The 21,834-nt window shown below is 33.5% G+C and overlaps 2 protein-coding genes across 3 annotated transcripts in view; one reads left to right on the top strand and one right to left on the bottom strand.

Moving 5' to 3' along the window:
- LOC146540075 (NADP-dependent malic enzyme-like) overlaps positions 1–15,484 on the bottom strand; it is a 32,680-nt gene extending 17,196 nt beyond the window's left edge. Inside the window, exon 1 of one of the 2 annotated variants that reach the window (XM_085207731.1) lies at positions 15,326–15,484. In XM_085207731.1, the coding sequence (XP_085063857.1) occupies positions 15,326–15,372 (47 nt within the window). In that variant the 5' untranslated portion in view covers positions 15,373–15,484. Of the gene's footprint in view, positions 1–1,729; positions 1,883–15,325 lie in introns of those variants that run through there. The other variant, XM_085207730.1, reaches the window with a different exon arrangement.
- A 357-nt stretch (positions 15,485–15,841) lies between these two features.
- eIF2Balpha (eukaryotic translation initiation factor 2B subunit alpha) lies at positions 15,842–21,632 on the top strand. Its single transcript, XM_085207740.1, has 7 exons — positions 15,842–16,020; positions 16,102–16,203; positions 16,650–16,789; positions 17,128–17,244; positions 19,786–19,898; positions 20,319–20,463; positions 21,323–21,632. Exons 1-7 carry the CDS (start codon positions 16,008–16,010, stop codon positions 21,599–21,601), a joined length of 909 nt encoding a protein of 302 aa, XP_085063866.1. The 5' UTR covers positions 15,842–16,007; the 3' UTR covers positions 21,602–21,632.
- Positions 21,633–21,834: the final 202 nt, after the last annotated feature.

Here is a 21,834-nt window from a genome sequence, read left to right as displayed (position 1 = left end):
ACAAAGCTGAATAAAGATTTAATCTCAGGATTACTTCTACAAATATTTTTTTTATTTTCTATGTACTTCCATAAAATATATATTTAATTAGTGTCGTAGATAAATAATGACTAAAAAATATAAGATAATTATAATACTAGCGATAACGTAAATCTGCAACATCATATTAAGTTAAATTTTATCCTTAAACTATTCATATCAAAAGATCCATATAAAAAGTGAAGTCATTTTGCATCGTGATTTTGCGTTTCTTTTCATATCATTTTGGTTATCATAATTTATTAAATACCATTTTTCTTTATTTATTTAACAATACTAATCTATTTGTATAACCCGTCCACCCGTAATATGTATAGAGGTCGTCATGGCGCAGCGGCACAAGTGTGTACTGTAACGCGAGGGTTGTGGGTTCGACTCCCACTCGAAGGAATGAATTATGATTAATGTATACTTTCATTTCTTCGCTCTGGTACTACCGCAAAATATATTATATTATATATTATATGTATATATATTATATATGTGGATATAATTCATATGGATAGGCCGACGTCCTGAATTCTATATTGTATTAATACACCTCTCTATAAAATCTATTGCTTTGTTTGAACTCATTAAATAACTATAAACATATAGTCATATCAGTTTTATAATCAACAATACAGTGAAACTCTCATAATCTACAATATTTGATAAATTTAATTTTATCGATCCAAATTCAATTTTTATATTTACTTAAAATACATATTCATAATTATATTTTCCTGTAGTTATCTTTGATCGTAATTACAGCAATAGATCCAATTGGCTTTACAGTACAGTAAAATAATAAAATGAACACTAATAAAATATTTTTGCGGACTAAGTATAATAATAATATTCTATTACATAAATCAAATTAAATCAGCTTCACGCTGTATCCCGCACACAGCAGGGTAGGCAGAGGGAACCTAGTGTTAAGACACTCCGTTCCCCATTTTCAGAACTCAACGCCGCGCTTGCCTCGACACCAGAGCGAAGAATGGAAATGTAAACGTAAATAAATATTTCACTTCCTCGAGTGGGGATCGAACCTACAACCGTCGCGTTATAGTCCCTTGTGCCGCTGCGCCACGACGGCGACGTCTATTACATTGTAACAAAATAAACAACATGATGTTTTTTTAATACCTACAAGATTACGAGACAAATCTACCTATACCTATATAAAACAAGATCTGCCTACCTACGTATAAGGAACGCCAAGCATTCTCCTTTGCATTTACAAGAGCATTCCATTACTTTCTGAAAATTAATACTAGTTTTTTAACTAAGAAAATACTAAGTATCAGTATAAAATTACTAAATAATTATTTTCTAGCTAATAGTAAATTTTGTAAATCTATTTGCACTATTTCATATGAATAATTGTATACACTATATGAGCATATTGTTATGAAAATATTTACCAAACCACTTTTTCAAAGAAGACAGCTTTCACAAATTGAATGATAGCTGGAAAAATTTAAAAGGAAAATATCTCAAAATCCTAAAACTCAATTCATTATTTTTTTTTAAATGCACTCATTCTTTCATGTGGATATGTAAATTTCAAGTTTAAATACGTAAGTATCTAATAGAGCTTAAATCAACACGAAAGGAGAAGCTTTTTCACTCTTTTCTATAATCACTTAAAATATATTCTCACACTTTATGGCTTAATTAATGAAATAAATAATATTTAACTTACTTTTTATCCCCGTAAATGTCACGCGCGCCATTCAATTGACGTGTGTCAAATTGTCCGTTTGATTTAACCTTACGCGAGAGGAATTCCATTTTTAAAAAGAGATCAAATATCACAGTAAAGAAATTATAGAAAATAATTTATAATTAAAAAAATCTATAATTTAAAATTATTACTTTTAAATGTCCAATTATGAAAAATTATAAATAAATTCTAAAATCTATTAGAGTGTCATATAGAGCTCGCGCTCTCTTAGTGACGACTGGAGGTCGTTCGTGAGATGATCACGTTAAATAGGTACATACAATAACTTCTCTTGACCCTCGACGAGCAGACTTAGCAAAATATTAAATAATACTTAGCCTACAGTTTCACATGTACAATCGATACTATGTTTTAAGTCGTGCAGTGATTTCTCATTAAGGTGATTAATTTTTCATTATTATCCATTTGAAAAATACTTATTACATTTAAGTCTTTTTTTACCGTTACGCAGAAGGCATTACCATCTAGAAAACTAATAATTAAGCCCTTTATTCTTCACTTAGAAAAATTGGAAACGAAACTAACTACAATAAACGAAAATGCCCACAACTGGTGTTAAGGCGGTAATGGAAAATGTGTTTTTTTTAACAATATTTCTATATAGCATCTTTATCCAATGTGCTACACAACAGCAGCCTAATATCAGTTTACACGATCGAAATCTAAACTGCATGACCTTTATATCACTCGGGTAATTTCCTACCTTTTAATTGCGTTTTATTTTCATTAATTAAAGAACTACTTTACTTTTCTTTAAAATGTTATAAATGTATAATCCTACTAAATTAAAATAAAAATTTAAAAGTAAACACTAAAGTTCTAAAGTATAGTTTAATGCGCGATAGAGATAGATTTAAATGTGTAATCGAAAAGCCGCAGGTTTATATACAGTAAATTAAAAGGCACTGAAATTTTGTAAAAGCATGAAAATTTTAAGAAATTCCCGTACAAAAAAATTAACAGCATAAAAGCTTAATGTATAAGCAAAAAGATTAGTAAAAAAAAATTTCCTATAAAAATTTAAGCCAGGGAATGATACCTAAACGTTTAATTGACATTCTTATCACTATCACAATGTGTTCATATTAATATGTAAATATTAAGATAGTTAAGCAAATCAGTGATTGTCACTCATGTGTTTCGTGTATATACGTTCTACTAATATTAAGTGAAAGTTGAGGATGAATGTTTGTTCAACTTTTACACAAAAACTAGTGAACGGATTTAGATGAAACTTTACAATAATATAGCTTATACATAAGAATAATATATAGTCGACAATTTATATAAAGATTTTTTATAATTTGGCTCTAATATAACAATAATTTAAGAGGACGATGCCGCGTAAGTATACAGGGTGGAACTATCAGCACCACTTTAAATGAAACCACAGATTCAACTACTCTATAAAAGCCTAATATAATTCAGAAAAAAAAATAATTCCCAAAAATGAAAAAGTTATTTTTTCAAACAAAATAAATTATAAAAAATAAAATTATCGTTTTAAAATAAAACGCCATGTGTGCGTCACACGAAATACAGGTATGGATAAAAATCGTGAAACGAAAAAAAAATCCTACGTCCAAACTGTTGAGGTACCTTGATTAATTTCTTTAGTTCTGGGTTTGAAATATTTTACCCTATATGCAGCTTCAGTAAAAGGAGCGCTGCTTCTTCTTCTATTCTATATACTAATAATAATTAGTGTGTTCTTTTAATATTTTTTCTTTGTATAATTCGAAAACTAATGTTTCTATATTGAAGTAAAACTGGATAGTAAAGCTAATAAGCTGTATAAACTACAAATAAGTACATATAAAGTTACAAAGGTGAGCTTGTCGACCACAATGATTAGGCGACCTACTCGTACAGATGCATGCGCGTGAACGACAAGAGCAGGCCAAGGGCGAGACGTGATTTCTTAATTATACTCTGTCATATTATCAAATGAGTTTATATAATAAAAATACAGCTTAAATTATTTTTTTATAGTAATGAAATTAATCATTTATTTAATGAATTATTAAAAAAACAGACCAACAAGGGACATTAGATATAAGTTTTTTACTATTCGACGTAAATTGCAATTTGAAATATCTTAACAAATATAACTTGTCATATAACTCATTTCGAAAGATATAATTATAAAATAATTTAAATATAATCTAATGCTCAAACTCAGTAGCCATAATAATTGTTTTTAAGCAAAATTTTGTGAGTTTGATAATAAATAAATTGCTATACGCTAAACTTTTTTTTAATTTCGTGGCCTCACTGCACTGCATAAGCTTATCAGGCGCGCAACACGCTTTCATTGAAACAGATTGCTGGAACAAGTCATTAGTCACTTTATGTAATTATAAATTCAAACTGCATAGATACATACATATATGAATATATTTGTTGTCTGGCTTTTAAGGGACTTTAACGCTAATCTTACAAGCCGAATTATGCTCTTTATATAGGCAGAGAGAACATGAAACCATTATCCAGAGGATGTCCTGACGAATATCTGTCCGATATTTGTTTATGGGCATACGGGTACGCGACCCCGGATCCTCGAGCCGCCACTCTTACATCCTCATCCAGTCCGTAAGAATGGTGTCCTAAACCCCCCCCCCCTTCTCCTCCTCCTTTCCTTAGCTCCCTCCTTTTACCTATCCTGCCCCTTCTATTTTCCTCTCCCCCCCGGTTTTTCCCCACAAAGGGGTTTTGGTGGTCAGACGGCAGTCGCTCCATGTAAAAAACCGCCATCCGCCGACATAATGGAGAGTCACAGAAAGAAACTGGGTACGGCTAGGGCGTCGCCGCTAAACGACGCGCAGGCACATCGCCCTACACCTGCGATAAGTGGGCAAGGGCTACCGTGTCAAGTACGGGCACGGTTAAAGACGCGAGTACCCAGACAGAAACTCCGCTTTGCAACGTGGAATATTGGCTCTCTAACCGGACGATGCAGGGAACTCGCAGATGTACTCATGAGACGTCGGGTCCAGTGTGCTTTCCTCCAGGAAACTCGCTGGAAGGGCAATAAATCCCGTAACATCGGACAGGGTTATCGGCTTATATACACTGGGTCACCTTCGGGTAGAAACGGTGTAGCGGTAGTGCTTTCTGAAGAGCTTCAGAATGGGCTCCTTGAAGTTGACCGTCGCTCCGACCACTTGATGCGAGTGAGGGTACTGATTGAGGGCGTCATCACAAACTTAATCAGTGCCTATGCTCCCCAGGCGGGATGTAGCGCGGCCGAAAAGGAGACATTCTGGGAGCAGTATGAAGGGGTGCTACTTGCTGTGCCGTCTACCGAATTGGTCTTAGTTGGGGGGGACTTGAACGGGCACGTCGGTAGGGCTGCTGAGCCGTATGAACGTGTTCACGGGGGTTTTGGGCACGGTCTTCGCAATGCAGAGGGAGAAAACATTCTGAGAACCTGTATTGCGTCTGATCTGGCCGTCGTGAATACGTTCTTCCAAAAGAATTCTCAGCACCTTATCACGTATAAGAGCGGGTCCCACTCAACTCAAATAGACTACTTATTGACCAGACGGTGTCATATGGGCAGGGTAACTAACTGTAAGGCTAACGGCCCAACATCGTCTTCTTGTCATGGACTTTAACGTCACTCCGAAGAAGAAAGTAGCCGAGAAACATAGGCCTCGGATCAAGTGGTGGTTGCTGAATGGACCGATGCAGACCGACTTCCTGGCAGAGGTGAAAAGTCATAATCTTTCGACTGACACCGAGACTGCTCAGGATGCTTGGGATCGGGCTCAGTCGGCAATCATTGCGGCAGGCAGGCGAGTTCTTGGCGTTTCTAGGGGAGGACGTGTCATCGACAGGGAGACATGGTGGTGGAATGACGAGGTCCAGGAGGTGACTCGTGAAAAGAAGGCTGCCTTTAAGAAGTGGCAGGAATCCAACTCTCCTGAAGACAGACTGGAGTACACAGTAGCTAAACGTGCCAGTAAAAGAGCTATAGCCAGAGCCCGCAGTGAGAGTTTGTCACCATTGTATGATAAACTTGAAACTGTGGAGGGGCAGAAGCTCATTTACAAACTGGCACGTTCTCGGGATAAAGTGACGCAAGATATTGCAAAATGTCTTTGCGTCAGAGATTCCCAGGAAACACGTAATTGCGTTCGACGCATGAAGAACGGAAAAGCGGTGGGACCTGACGACATTCCGATCGAAGCGTGGAAATCGTTGGGCTCTCTTGGTGTGCTTATGCTTACTGACCTTTTTAACCATATCTTGAACACTGGTAAGATGCCGCATCAGTGGCGGCTAAGCTTTATTACCCCTATTTACAAGGGAAGGGGCAGTGTTCAAGATTGTGGTAGTTATAGGGGCATTAAGCTTATGAGTCATATCATGAAGCTCTTCGAGCGCATGATCGACCTCAGGCTCCGCCGAGAGTGTACTGTCTCTGAGTCTCAATATGGATTTCAGCCAGGATCGGGCACCATGGACGCCCTCAGAACTTTGATGGAGGCATACAGGGAAAAAAAGAGAGCTCTGCACGTGGCCTTTTTAGATCTGCAGAAGGCCTTTGACTGTGTGCCTCGTCAGTGTATCTGGTGGGCATTGCGATCCAAAGGGATCCCTGAGGCCTATATTGAGATTATCAGAGGCATGTACCACGATTCCGCTTCTATGGTTAGGACTGCTGTTGGCGACACTAGACCCTTCCCGATTACAGTGGGGGTTCACCAGGGCTCGGCTCTTAGTCCGTTCTTGTTCAATGTAGTGCTCGATACTGTCTCGGCTCACATCCAGGACCAGCCTCCATGGCTGATGATGTATGCCGACGACATAGCACTCATTGCCGAGAACCGACTGACGCTGGAGCGTAAAGTGAACCTCTAGAAGGGTACGCTTGAGAACGGCGGTCTTAAACTAAATGTGTCGAAGACAGAGTACATGGCCTGCGGGAGCCGGGACTCGAGCACCATCCTTATAGGTCCTGAGCCAGCCGTTAAGTCGGAGAAGTTCAGGTACCTTGGATCCGTTATGCACGAGTCTGGAGGCATCGACCACGATGTCCATGGCCGGATAAGCGCTGCCTGGGCCAAATGGCGGGAGGTCACTGGTGTGGTCTGCGACCGCAGAATACCGCCCAAGCTCGAGGGGCTGATATACAAGAGCATCGTCCGACCGGTTCTTTTATACGGCAGCGAATGTTGGCCAGCACTATCTCGGCACACTCTGGAGCTTCACGTCACGGAAATGAAGATGCTGAGGTGGATGTGCGGCGTAACGCGGTCTGACCGCATACGCAACACATTCATTCGAGGTAGTCTTGGGGTCCGTGACGTAGCGGATAAGCTCCAAGAGCGTCGCTTGAGATGGTTTGGCCACGTTACGCGCCGGCCTAAGAACTATGTCGGACGCAAGTGCCTTGCTATACTAGTTCCTGGGGCGCGACCTCCCGGACGCCCAAGGAAGCGCTGGTTGGATGTCGTGATGCAGGACATGAGAGCCAATGGTCTAACCACCGAGGACGCAAAAGATCGTGCAAAGTGGAGTAGGTTAAGTAGGAAGGCAGACCCTGGTAAATAGCCGGGATTAATGCCAGGAAGAAGAAGAAGAGAGAACATGAAACCCTAGTGTAAAGACACTCCGTTACATTAAAGCTAGTCTTAATGAAAACGGAAATAGCCTCTGTTTCATTCGAGTTCCTCTACAGAACTATTCTAAGCAATAAGCATTGTTCAATATAATTACTTCCATATTTGCTTAAAAGTTGTATTAACTTTAATTTAAAAAAATGTTATAGTACTTCACGTTTCCGGTGGCAAATATGTAGTGTAATTTATAACTTAATAATATCTGAAGGCGACTCGCTATTGACGGAAACGAACTTCTAATGTCAATTACTCTGTTGAACCTTGGACCAAAACATTAATAGGTTCATATTATTGCATGCATATAAGGTTAGTCTTTTTTTTTTTTTAACCGACTTCTGTAAGAAAAGGAGGTTATCAATTCGACTGTATTTTTTTTATTTTTTTTATTTTTTTTTTTATGTTTGTTACCTCATAACTTTTAACTGGGTGGACCGATTTTGATAATTTTTTTTTTATTTGAAAGGTATAGCTTCCCGAATGGTCCCATTTTTTTTTGGTCTATGTCTGACAATGGTATCCATGAGAAAATCACATAAGTCTTAAATTTGCATTATGCATGTGCGCGACTATTAGCCGAATAACTCAATGTCGCGCCAACCGATTTTGATGATTTTTTTTTATTTGAAAGGATACACTTCAAGGATAATTTGGTGAAAGTTTGGTTAGGTTTCGATTATGGAATCCGGAGAAAATTGAGAAAGTGTGTTTTTTTTGGTCAAAAATTAATTATACTGTAATAGTTACAAGCAAAAACTTTTTAAATTGATGTCAGAAGTGAGATTCCTGATCGTTGCATTTCTTCTCAACCAATCTCAAAAAAGAGGATGTTCTCATTTTCAACCAACTTCAAAAAAGGGAGATTCCGAATTCACCCGAATACTTTTTATGTTTGTTCTTGTCAATATACCAAAATGTAACTTTGCACAAAAATAATAGCTAATTAAATGAAGTTTTACATAGAACAATCACAACCACTCGTTGACAACCACTACCACCACCATCACCACTCGTTCATGAAGCATCATTTTAAGATAGATCTTAAAATGTATCGTAAAATAAATTAATATAAAGTAATCGTAAAATAAATTAATTTTTAACAAAAACAAAAACCGACTTCTAACAACGAACTAAAAAGTGAAAAATAATTATATAAAGATTTTATAATTTTGAAGTCGGTGTCAAACTAATGCTACAACAACCTTACTACAATATCTAATTACTAAGCCTGTTTGTTTTACTTGGCACCGACTTCAAAATTATAAAATCTTTATATAATTATTTTTCACTTTTTAGTTCGTTGTTAGAAGTCGGTTTTTGTTTTTGTTAAAAATTAATTTATTATGGTAAAAGGACAAGGCAAACGAGCGTTCGGGTCACCTGATGATGATCACCGCCTCCCACGACCCCGTGCAACACCAGAGGAGCTACAGGTGCGTTGCCTGCTTTTGGGTTAAAGGTACCCATATCGTACCGACCTGGAAACACTGCCGCGGGTAGACCGTTCCACAGTTCGGTGGCGCGTGGAAGGAAATTTCTACGAAACCGCACAGTAGTGGAGAGCCACGTATCCAGATGGTGTGGATGATATTTAATACATAATATAATAATATTTCTATACATTTATAAGTGATAGAGAAAAATATATAATATCAATTTATTTAAATACATTAAATTTAATACTAAATTTCCTCGAGTACAATTTTTTGGGTCTCTACTAATCTACCTTGAAGCAAATGATTATTCTACGTGTATGTATTTGTTAAACCGTGCAGTTGATTGCTATAGCGGCGTTATACCCATGTAAATTGTTAATATTAGAAAAAAAAATTTTAAGCTTCTCTATATGCCATATAGGACGGAGGACGTAGACGATTCATTCATGACTCTCAGCCCATTTTCGTTAATATTAAATAATACAATATACACAATAATTAATTCCTTCAAATCGAACTCTTGACCATCACGTTTATAGTCACACACTAGTGCCACTACGCTACGACAACATCGTTGTTTATTTATAAGAAAGAATATATATTTTAAATCTAATTTAATAAAAAATTCCACTTTCTAGATTCAAAATAGAACTTACAACGCACGTTTACATCCAAATTGTACATTTTTACTATGTTTATACTAATTCTGATTTACTATAGTTCCTTTCGCAAGTCATTTCCTAGTAGGTACCTACCTACCGTACCGTGTCCAGAATGGGCATTATTGTTTTTTTGTCCATTTTCATTGAAATTTTTGCAAGCTATGCCAAAAAACATTAAAAAGTTATGCAAGTAATAAATTGTCATTAAACCAACACGATTGTAAACCACAATGTTACTGAGATGTGATGAAATATCTAGATTATCTCGAGCTCGTCGCATTCAGGGCGATGGAAATAGACGAATATTATGACAAATTGTTTGATATATTAAAATAACATTTCTTTTCTTATAAAATATATTGGGTTATGTAACATGTGAGTTATTTATTTAATTATTTTTTTATATATAGAGATTTTATATCAGCTTCATGCTCTATCCCACAAAGAGCCAGGATAGGCAAAGGTAGAGTTTAGTGTGAAGTAAATACCATTCTTCTTATTTTTTCGTCGAATTCTGTAGGCATTGCGTGTTGAGTGTCGGAACTCAACGTCAGGCGTTTGCTTTAGTGCCAGGATGAAGAAATGGAATTATGAATAAATAATCATTCATTCCCTCGAATCCTCCTCCTCCTCCAATCCTCCATCCTCCTACAATCACACACTTGTGCCCCTACACCACGACGACCTCAAATACCATTCCTCTATGACAAAGCACTAACATACTTAACTCACCTTTGTGGAAAGCGTAATTTATTTACACTTAGAAAGTGCATTTGAAAATCTTTGAACATATAATTTTGAGTGAATTTCCACTGAATGCCGTAGAAAGCTAGCGTCAGTATGTAATTGCATAACTTATATAAAATTCAAATAGTAATAAACTCTAACATCTTTATTTAAGGTTGAATATTATTATTGTTATTTGTTGCAAAGTAAGGTAGACAGAGGGAACCTAGCATGAAGACACGTTCCTCTCATTGGTCCGCCGAATTCTGGAGTCTTTGCGTCTAGCAGAACTCGACTCTGCTCTTTACCTCGATAACAGAGCGAAGAAATAAAAATATTAAATATTTTATTTTCTAAAGTGGGAATGGAACCCACAACCAGTTGCGTATATCACGCTTGTGCCGCTGCGCCACGACTGGCCCCAATGATTAATGATTAATGATTAATATTACAATGTTCTTAAAAAATTCAACAAAAGCGCATAGTAAAACAGAATGACAGTCAACGTTAATCCTCGTAAGCCTGGCGATGTTTTTGCGTCTATTAATCACGGTAACATCAAGGTCATTATTTCCAAGCACCTAGTAACCACAGATTATATAAAGTGTCTAATGTCTATGTAATAAATAATTATTATATTGTGAATATGTTTATTCATTCATTGCGTTATTCATTTTTAGGGTTTTAAGGAAAAAAGGAACACTTATAAGATCACTTTGTTGTCCGTCTAAAGCTAGCTAAAGCCGCTAGTTCAAGTGAGGTATCAGATGAAAGGGCTCTGGCTAGCTAAGCTTGAAATTAAAAAAATCTCGACACCTCCAATTTTTGTACGGAATCCTCGGTGAAGGGTGATGGGTTTACCCGACTCGCGCTTGTCCAGTTTTTTGTATGTAAAAATATTTAAATTATAAAGGACTTGCTAAAAAACAAAATAGATTATTTTTCTAATTTCTAATTGTTTATATATTTATTAATATATATTTTAAGTAAAATTGTAACAGTGTTTATTGTGACACATTTATAATACCGTAACTATTCCAATGAAACTTTTACAAGTAATTAATCACCTGCAAAACTGTTGACATTGAAATTTGGCAAGCTAGTTTTTACGCCTGTCAGGGTCACTCGATAAATCTAAACATCGCGAAGGTACTCGCAGAATTAAGATTTATTATTGATAGGTATCTATAGCAATTACAGTTACATAGTATTACTTTTGTATGTTATAAAAAGAAGATTAGATGTCGTCGTGGCGCAGCGGCACAAGGGTGTGACTGTCCGACGGTTGTGGGTTCGATCCCCACCCGAGGAAGTGAAATATTTATTTACGTTTATATTTCCATTTCTTCGCTCTGGTATCTAAGCAAAGTGCGGCGTTGAGTTCTGCCACTCAACACGCAATGCCTCCAGAATTCGGTAGAAAGTGGAGAACGGAGTGTCTTAACACTAGGTTCCCTCTGCCTACCCTGCTGTGTGCGGGATATAACGTGAAGCTGAAAAAAATAGTACTTTTTTTGAAGTTTTTAGTTTTGAAATCAAAACTAAAACCATTTTTAATCTCTTATTAAGAAGCTTAGTCTTCATACAATTGTGGAAATATTACGTGTTTAGTGATTGACCATACAATGCTAGGCCATTTGTTTAAGTACACCGAGGAAATGAACATAATTCAAACACAAACATTCCTTGAGCGGAAATCGAACTCACAACAATCATGGATACATTTTCCAACTACGCCCAAGGTCAAAAAGTGTCAAATAGTTATTGCTGTCTAAATTATGATAGAGACCACCTTAAAGCTGAATTCCTCTTTGTTACTCTACTGTTAATAGAGTCCTAACTTCTAAACAGAATAAATATCCAATTTTATTAAATGATGTAAAATCAGATTTATTACATTAAAATATAGTGCTAACAGTATATCATTATACGTATATTATACTTAATAAAAGATTCATGCTTGACCGTTTTAACCTTAAAAATAATAAAAAACCAGAATCAAACTTAGGTACTATAATCACCAATTCACCAATGGAGAACTTGTTTATCACTAAACATTTTCTTTAGTTGTGTGTTATACAAAATTACATTATAGGTATACAAGTTACATACGTTTATATTAACAAGCGACGAATATATAATAATTTAATTCGGTTTCCAGGGCAAACATGTAAGTATTGTTTAACTTTCCTGTGACCATTATTAACTAGCTAAACTTTAAAGTGTAATTGGTTAAAATAAACAGTTGTTTTGGGATTTGTTGTGCGAGGGAACCTAGTCGTAATTAAGATATTGCTTAATTACCTACTTATAAGTTACTAGAAAGAAGAAGAGAGAGAGACAAATTGGAAGTAAAATATTTTCAATGATAAAAATTTTCTCTCAAGACAATTTCGAATAATTTCATTTACTTTTATTTGGGTTGATTTCAATTGACGACGCCAACATTGAATATTTTAATTAATTGAAAACGTATAAATTTACTTTTATCTTTTTTTAGTGCATTCGTTGCAAGATATATTACATTTACATATAAATATATGTATACTTTTTACTCAGTACACTAAACGACAAGTGTCTTTTTATTGTATTTAAATTATTTATTATTAATAATAAATAATAAAGAAAGACATATAATTATGTTATATTCGTTATCGGTGGTAAAATCGATTATTTTTTATAATATAATAGATCATCGTCATTTTATAAAATAATAAGATTATCTTATTAGATATGTAAGATTTATACTATCTATATTCTTTTGTATATAGTCTATTGTATTTACATTAGCTAAGAATTAATGTTTGTAAATACAAGATCTACTTAAATACTCAAACATTATTAAACAAAATTAGTACAGTACTTATAAACACAACGACTTTACAATGTCGAGCTGCCATGTTGCGGCGTTATGGTTTTCAGAAGAATATTAAAATAAATAAAATTTAGTTTTTTTTTAACTGTATCCAGAACAGAGCAGGGTAGGCAGAGAAAACTTGAGAACCCAAAACCTGTCGCGTTTTGCATCCTTGCATCACTGCTTAATTTTGTACTATATTTGGTTATATAATACATATATACACATAAGTTAAATAATTATTAATAATTAATTGTTTACTTTTCGTCTTCATTTACATAAAAACTGCTTTTTTACGTATTGGACACCTATAGAATTTACTGATACTTTAATTGAAGCCTGAACTTGAACTATTGCATTTGAACTATTAATATTGAACCATAAATGTTTTTCTTGAATTCAATTTTCCTATAGTTATCAATGAAAAATATAAAAATACAATGTTTCTAACAATTTTTCCTTAACATCTGCATAATGGACTTTTTTAATGTTTTCTCGTATAAGTAACATTTGAAAATTATTATTCTTGGTGTGTTATATAATATTATGTAGGTATAAGTTAAAATATTTTAGTGCACTGTATTTTCTGATAAACATAATGAAATATTTTTTCGCTTGAAATTAAAATGATTAAATATACTACAACCTGCAGGTTTTTAATTTCTTTATAATAAATTTTAATATTAAGGAAAGTAAAAAATCACTATATCCTGTATGTTTATTACGTTACTAGGGCTAGGCGGTGTATGTTACGATAAAAATAAATAATCATATAGATACGATACTAAGATACCTATGTAAAGATAATAATTGTTTCCTCTTAGATATCTCTATCTTTATAGTTTATAGTGCAAATGCATGTCGGTAAATATTTAACTACTCATAAGTATTTATGTTCTTGAGAAAAAAATATATATTTGCACCTACTTAAACTTCATTTAAATATATTATACTATTCAAAATATATTATTTTCATTTTATTTATTTTGATGCCAGCCGTGCCAAAAGTTCGTCAGATTGTGACTTGTGGGTTCGATTCCCATTTCCTGTCTCTGGTAACAAGGCAAAGCGCTGCGTTGAGTTTTACCATTCACCATACGATGCCTCCAGAATCCGACGGAAAGTGGAGAACGAAAATGGCTTACTGGGGACAAAGTTTCTTAACTATATCGAATTTGAATTTAACGCTAATGCATGAACTAAAAAAAAATGTGTACCGATTTCAAAAATGTTCTGTTACTTTTTTTTATATATATACGTAGGTACATAAATTAATATTATTATATTTATGAAAATTCTATATCTATATAATATATTTATACCGTATACGAGAATACAATAACATAACCAACGAATTGGAACACTTTTGCTTTCGTTAACGTGCACTGTTACTTAACATTGTGATCGATCCATTCTGATTTTACTCTCGATAAAAACCATGAAATATATTACCAAAAAATAATAATTTTGAATACAAGAGATAAATATTTAAAGTCATTTAGTTGATTTAGTATTGTTAAACGTAAGTGTAACTATTAAGACGCCTGGTTGTGGGTTCGATCCCACTCGTGGAAATGAAATAGTTATTTAAAATGTATATTTGCATTTCTTCGCTCTGGTGTCAAGGCAAAGCACAGCGTTGAGTTCCACTTCTCAGCACACAATGCCTAATGCCGAAAGTGGGGAATGGAGTGCCTTAACACTAGATTCCCTGTCTACCTTGATACAGCGTGAAGCTTCACTTTTGTTAAACGTTATTTCGTCACTTTAACATAAGCAGTATATTTTTTAAAATATTAAATTTTATTACAATGAATGCTGAATTCTTTAATGAAAATTCCAATTACTTAATAGATAGCTTAAAAAAATTAAAATGCAGCATTTAGTCGGTCAAATGGTGCATCGAACACAGTAGGTAACATTTATAACTTTGTAAGTAAACAATGAAAGTCACTATAAAATATAAACTAACAATAAAACTATAAAATATTTACAATTATCAAAGCACTCGTTTTTTTGCGATTAATAATGGAAGTATTTATATAGGTACTTACCATATATTCTATACCTCCGAATGCCCCTCGATAAATATTATTATAATGATAAAAATAAAATATGAATGATTCATAGAAAGTAAGAACCTATTCATTAAAAAAATAGTGTTCTATTCTTAATGGACTATATAAAATATTATTTTTAATACAATAGACAAGCTGTACTTTTAATAATAAAGTTTCATTTAAACTTACTGCCATTTTCTTTTATCGTTGACTTTAAGAGATGCCGAATTTCCCATGTCTAATATTTTGTAATCCCAGACAATTCACTTTTTCAACTCTGATAGTAAAATTTAAAGTTACTCGAGGGAAAATAAGTAACGCGTCTTTTCTATACGACTTCTCGTGGTACTATATGCTTAATACTACAGGTGAGCCTACAATCGCTGACCGTGACTTTCCCTTTACCTGCTTAGATGATCTTGGTTTTTGTAGCAATGTTTAGTATTTATAAAAAATATATACAAAAAAAATACAGTTTTAGGTCACTGGGTAGTATAATTACCCGTCCATGAAACAGTTTTTCAGGTAGACCCAACAACTACTCAACACTAGATTGCGCTACTCGTTTTATCGATGATTTATAGATTTCTTTATCAAAACATCTTAAATATTTAAATTTTAAAATTATTACATTTGTTTGTATCATAAATTTTATTATAATTCAGGTTTACTTTTAAAGTTATGGAATCTGATGCAATAGTTGATAATTGTCAATGTCAAACGAAGATGACGTTTCAAAGCTAAGTTGAGGTTAGGATTTGAAATTTGAAAAGCTATTTAAATTTCCCGAATGGGCTAGTTATGAAAAAATATAACATATAAAGTGAAATAAACTGAGTGTATATTTAATAAGTATAAATACATCTTTAAAATGAAAAAGGAAGGTAATATATTTATATATATTTAATATGAGTACATGTATCTAACTAAGAAAGTTATTTACTGGTTATGTCGTTTGATTACAGAAGTGCAAGAGATTTTTCTTAAAATCCTCAAAGATGAAGAGGATGTATCCGCTGGAGTGGCAGCAATTAAAACTTTATTAACTGTAATAGAAAATTATAAAGGTATTGATATATTACAGTTCCAAAACAATAAGTTATTTGGAGCTTTATTTCAACAGTATTATTATAATATATATAAAATTCTAATCATAAATTAATAAAATAAGTGAAAGTTAAAAAGAATTGAATATTTAAAAATAGTAATAATATTTAGTCTACAGCTCTTATAAATGGATTTTATTATTAACTTTCTCTTATAAAATATAACTACTAAAGTCTTACTGAAAATCTGAGTGGTTAAAACTGATTCCTAATATGTTTCTTTTGTCTACACATATCTTTAGATATAGTTAAGTAATCAACAAGATTTCTTATATTGTAAACTTCAGTCCTTTAAAAGATTTTATGTTACAGCCATACTCAAACTCTCCCATTAAACTACCTGATATCTTTAATGAAATTTGTGATTTATACCATAATTATAAAAATATCAATATTTTATATTACAGTAGCAACAGTACAAGAGCTTGATCAAAATTTACAACTGGCTGTGGAGGCAATGAGACAGTGTGACCAGCCAGTGGCAGCTATTTCATCAGGATGTGAACTCTTTATGAGGTTCATTACCTTTGCCAAACTAGATGTTAAGGTATTTAATATAAAATAAATAAGATACAGACATTTATATTATAATGTTATGGAAATTAAAATAAATCAAATATATTAAAGGGGCTTACATACCAGAAACATGATAATTTTGTGGTTTTTTATAGATAATGATACCAAGCTTTGTGCACAAGTTTGACTCACAGTTGTACAATTTTTTATTTTCAAAAAGTCCGACATAATTTTCTGTAATTTTTGCTAAGTAGAGTAGATTCTTCTTTATACACCATATTCTGGATCTAACACTGCTAGAAATATTATTAACACAAAATTTCTTTATAATTACCATAGAAATAGATATAAATTTATATGTTATTACAGTCATTTGAAGAATGTGAACAAATAATGATGCAAAGGGGACATATATTTCTTAACACACTATTAGAAGCTAGAGGCAAAGTTGCCAAACAGTCTTTACCATTTATTAGTGACGGTTGTGTAAGTATAACAATTTTACTTTTATATGCCTATAATTCAAAAACAATTAAATCTTTATATGAAATATACCTTTGTATGTTAGTCTGTAAATATATATGTTAGTGTGTTATTTTATTAATTTTTGATTTACTATTTATATATTCCTTTGTTTTGTTAATGTTTCTACAATTAAAACTATTTACTATTTGTTTGCTTGTGCTTTTTTAAAATAATTTGTGCAATAATTATAAATTAGCTATAAGAAAGTCAAAGATATCAAAGTGTACACTTTTTATTTTTATAGAAAATATGAAATAATAGATTTATTATTAAAAAACATAAGTTTAAGTTCTTGTATGCTTATAAAAAAACCTTTTTCTTTTGTACCCCTTTATAATTGTTAAATATATATATATATATATATATATATAATATAAAAATATAATCTACAAATGCCCACCAGCTATCAAGTTCTTTCTGGAGAGAGCTATGCCAAAATGGAAAGTTGTGATGACAGCAAAGGGCTCTTCAAACTCTTTTACTACTGAACCGATTCAGGTAAAGCGGGGTATTTTTCAGGGCGACTCATTGTCTCCAATGCTGTTTTGTTTAGCTCTCAATCCGATATCAGCCATTCTAGGGAAATATAACAAAAAGGGATACCATCTGAAGGACAGTGTGTGGGTTAATCACCTCATATATATGGACAACCTTAAAGTATATGCAAACAACAAAACTAACTTGAAAATTTTACTGAATAGTGTAGAAATTTTTACTGCCGATATAGGAATGTCATTTGGATTTGAGAAATGTAATATTCTTCATATAACTGCTGGACACAGGAACTACACCGAAGGTGATGAACATGTACTACTGAATGGAAATAGTTTTAAACAGTTAAAAATAGATCAAACATACAAATATTTAGGAATAAACGAATCGGGAAAAATAAACCACGGCAATATTAGAGATCAATTAACAAAAGAGTACTTTAGGAGAGTTAAAAGCATTACAAATTCTTATTTAAACGCAAGAAATTTGATAAAGGGGATTAATACGTATGCTGTTCCAGTTTTAATGTATTCATTCGGAGTGATTAATTATAAAAATAGTGATTTAAAACGAATAGATGTCAAAACACGAAAATTATTAGCAATGAAAAAGGTCCATCGACAAAAAGCAGATTTAGAGAGACTATATTTACCCGTAACGAATGGCGGTAGAGGTTTAATTAATACAGAAAATTTATATAAAGCTCATATTTTGAAGTACAAATTATATTTAGACCAGAAAAGTGATTATTTAATAGAAGCAATAGTGACACACGACCAGAAGAGAGAAAAATATTCAATATACAAAGATTCACTAGAAATAGAAACAGAATTAAGATTAACGTCCGGTAATAATCACACTAAATCTGAAATTAAAAATTGTATAATAAAAAAAAAAAGGAAGCTTGGAGAAATAAGAGTTTACATGGACAATTCCCTAAAAAAGTTCTTGATCTTGCCAATATTGATAGGGAACTCTCGTTTAAATGGCTGAAGAAACAATCTATTACACCTGCACTGGAATCGTCAATATTTGCTATACAAGATCAGGCAGTAATAACGCGCCAACATGAGCGAGATATATTGAAGCGGAATGTTGATCGCAAATGCCGCTTGTGCGTAAGTAGGGACGAGACAGTTCAACATCTTCTTGCAGGTTGTGAAAAACTTGCCGGTACTTATTTTGTAAAACGACATAATAACTTAGTTCAGTATATATTCTGGTGCTTGGCTAGGAAAAGCAAAATGGAGGTTAATAATTTGTGGTGGAAGGAGGAATTAAAACAACCAACTGTAAGGGAAAATAGTGTTGCGACGTTAATGTGGGAATTACCGGTACAAACAGATGTTACAATAGTACACAATAGACCTGACCTGATATACATAGATAAAACAAACAACCATACTTACCTTATTGACATCTCAGTACCGTCTGACTATAATATTGGAGCTAAGGAATTAGAAAAAATTAGCAAATATCATCCGCTTAAAGTTGAACTCTCCAGATTATGGAACACCACAGTCACAACTATTCCGATAATTGTAGGAGCTACGGGAGTGGTATCAAAAAGCCTTCAGCGATACTGTGATAAATTAGATACATACATAAATATTCACATCCTTCAGAAACAGGCAGCATTACACTCCTCCACCATAATTAATAAAGTTCTTGGAGATACCGTTTTCGTAACGCAACCACAGCAATCATCAATAGCGGACACGTAATCATTATCCATTCACACACATATTCCCATACTTCTGAAATTAAACCCACAACCGACACTAATTTAACAGTATTTTATTTAAACATATATATTAATTTGATTTATTTATTTACTAACTTAACAAGGGGGAGGGGGGGGGGTATTGGTGTTTATATTAACAAGTATATAGTGAATGCCTTTTTTCCTGAGGGTCTCGGGACGGGGCATTTATTAAAACCGACTAAATCGTGAAAAAGTTGAGAAACCAATAATTAAAAATATAAATATATATTTTTTGTATTTTACAGAAAATCCTGACACATTCTCGATCAAGAGTGGTTCTGCAAGCAATGATAGAAGCATATAAAGCAAATAAGAGATTTCAAGTGTTTGTCACAAAATCGTGCCCTGATAACAGTGGGTGAGTTCATTCACTCAAAATATTGTTTTTATATATATAAAAGAATTATTTTATCAGTGCTTGACCACAATCTTCACATATAAATTACATGAGAATCGAACTTTATGCAACTGCGTCACAATAGTGTGCGGTCATAGCCATTATTTGTGTATAGTACTGTTACATGTTATTAGGCTAAGACTCAAAAATCAACTACATTTTGGGAAACCTTTTTCTCTGTTTAACTTTTTTAAAGGATTACTTTGTTATTTTTTATAATTTTTTTCTAGAAAAAAAATGTGTGTAGTATATATATGAATAGTGTAGTAGTATCTCATAATAATTGACTTTTAGACTCTGCATACATCCGAAACTTTTATTTTAGATTCCGTGACAGTTACGGATAGTTTTTAATAATATTTGTTATTCTACAATTTTCAGTGAAAGAATGCACAAAGAACTAACAGAAGCGGGCATCGAAGCTACCCTCATACTGGACGCGGCGGTCGGCTACATCATGGAGCAAGTCGACATTGTGATGTTAGGCGCGGAGGGAGTTACGGAGAGTGGGGGGATTATTAATAAGGTAATTGTTTTATTGTTAAAAAATAGCGTTACGCTGCATCCCGCAAACAGCAGGGTATGCAGAGGGAAAGTAGTGTTAAGACACTCCGTCCATCACTTTCTGCTGAATTCTGGATGCGTTGCTCGCTGAATGGCAGAAATCAACGCCGCGCCTTGCCTTGGCACCAGAACGAGAAAATGAGAATTTATGTTTTAAATTTTAATAAATATTTAATTTCCTCGAGTGGCGATCGAGCCCACAACCACTCGCTTTTACAGTCACAGTTGTGCCCCTGCGCCACGATTGGCCTCTGTTTATAATTTATTTGTACTTTTGTACTTATATTGCATTTGTATTATAAACAATAAGAAATAACTAAATATTACAATTATTATAAACAGAAACATAATCATTAAATCTTTTTTTTCTTATAAACGTAAAAAACTTCATATACAGTTTCACATATCTATACTAATATAATTAAGCGGAAGAGTTTGTTTGTTTGTTTGTTTGTTTGAACGCTAAGATCTCTGGATCTACTGGTCCGATTTACTTTGTTTTTGTTTTGTATAAAAGCTGCATTCTTCAGAAGTGCTATAGGCTATATAACATTACATTACATATATGTACTAAGAAATTAAAATACTTCCTAATTTGACATTTATTCTGCCATGTTAATAACAACCGTCGTCACTACGCGACCGCGTTCGTTACCGCGTCATTTTGATATTCATCCTTATGAAAATAAATGTAATAGTCACTTTTAGCATTTCATCTAGATTGAAATTATATTTCTACAGAAATTATATTCTTATATTTCAAGCAGGCGTAGCCGCGTCCGGGTCCGCTAGTATATATATTTTTTTTTAATTCTTTTCAGATTGGCACGTACTGTCTAGCGATGTCAGCCTTAGAACTAAAGAAACCAGTATATGTACTAACAGAAAGCTTCAAATTCTCAAGAATATATCCTTTAAATCAAAGAGATCTGCCAAAGGAATTTAAATATTTATCCAGTGTTTTAAATAATGAGAACCTTTCAAAACAACATCCTCTCGTAGATTACACTCCGCCGGCATACATTACCCTCTTATTTACCGACTTGGGTATACTCACACCGTCAGCTGTCAGCGATGAACTTATTAAATTGTATTTGTAATATATTTTTTTAATATATGTTTCTAATTACACACTGTGTTTTGTTCTATTTATTCATGTTAGTATTTAATGTTATTCCAAATTTAGATTGGCTCAACACATTAACACACAAGCGTGCGACTAAACACGAGAGATTGTGGGTTCGATTCCCCTCAAGTAGAACTGGAGACACGCCAGTCAACTCCGGAATTCGGCAGAAAGTACGGAACGGGATCAGTGTCTTAACACTTTTTT

This window comes from Heliconius melpomene, chromosome 3 (genome assembly GCF_056956725.1).
Source record: "Heliconius melpomene rosina isolate 202511_hmr_F chromosome 3, ASM5695672v1, whole genome shotgun sequence".
Classification (NCBI taxonomy): Eukaryota; Metazoa; Arthropoda; class Insecta; order Lepidoptera; family Nymphalidae; genus Heliconius; species Heliconius melpomene.
This window is presented reverse-complemented; position numbering and strand designations above follow the sequence as displayed.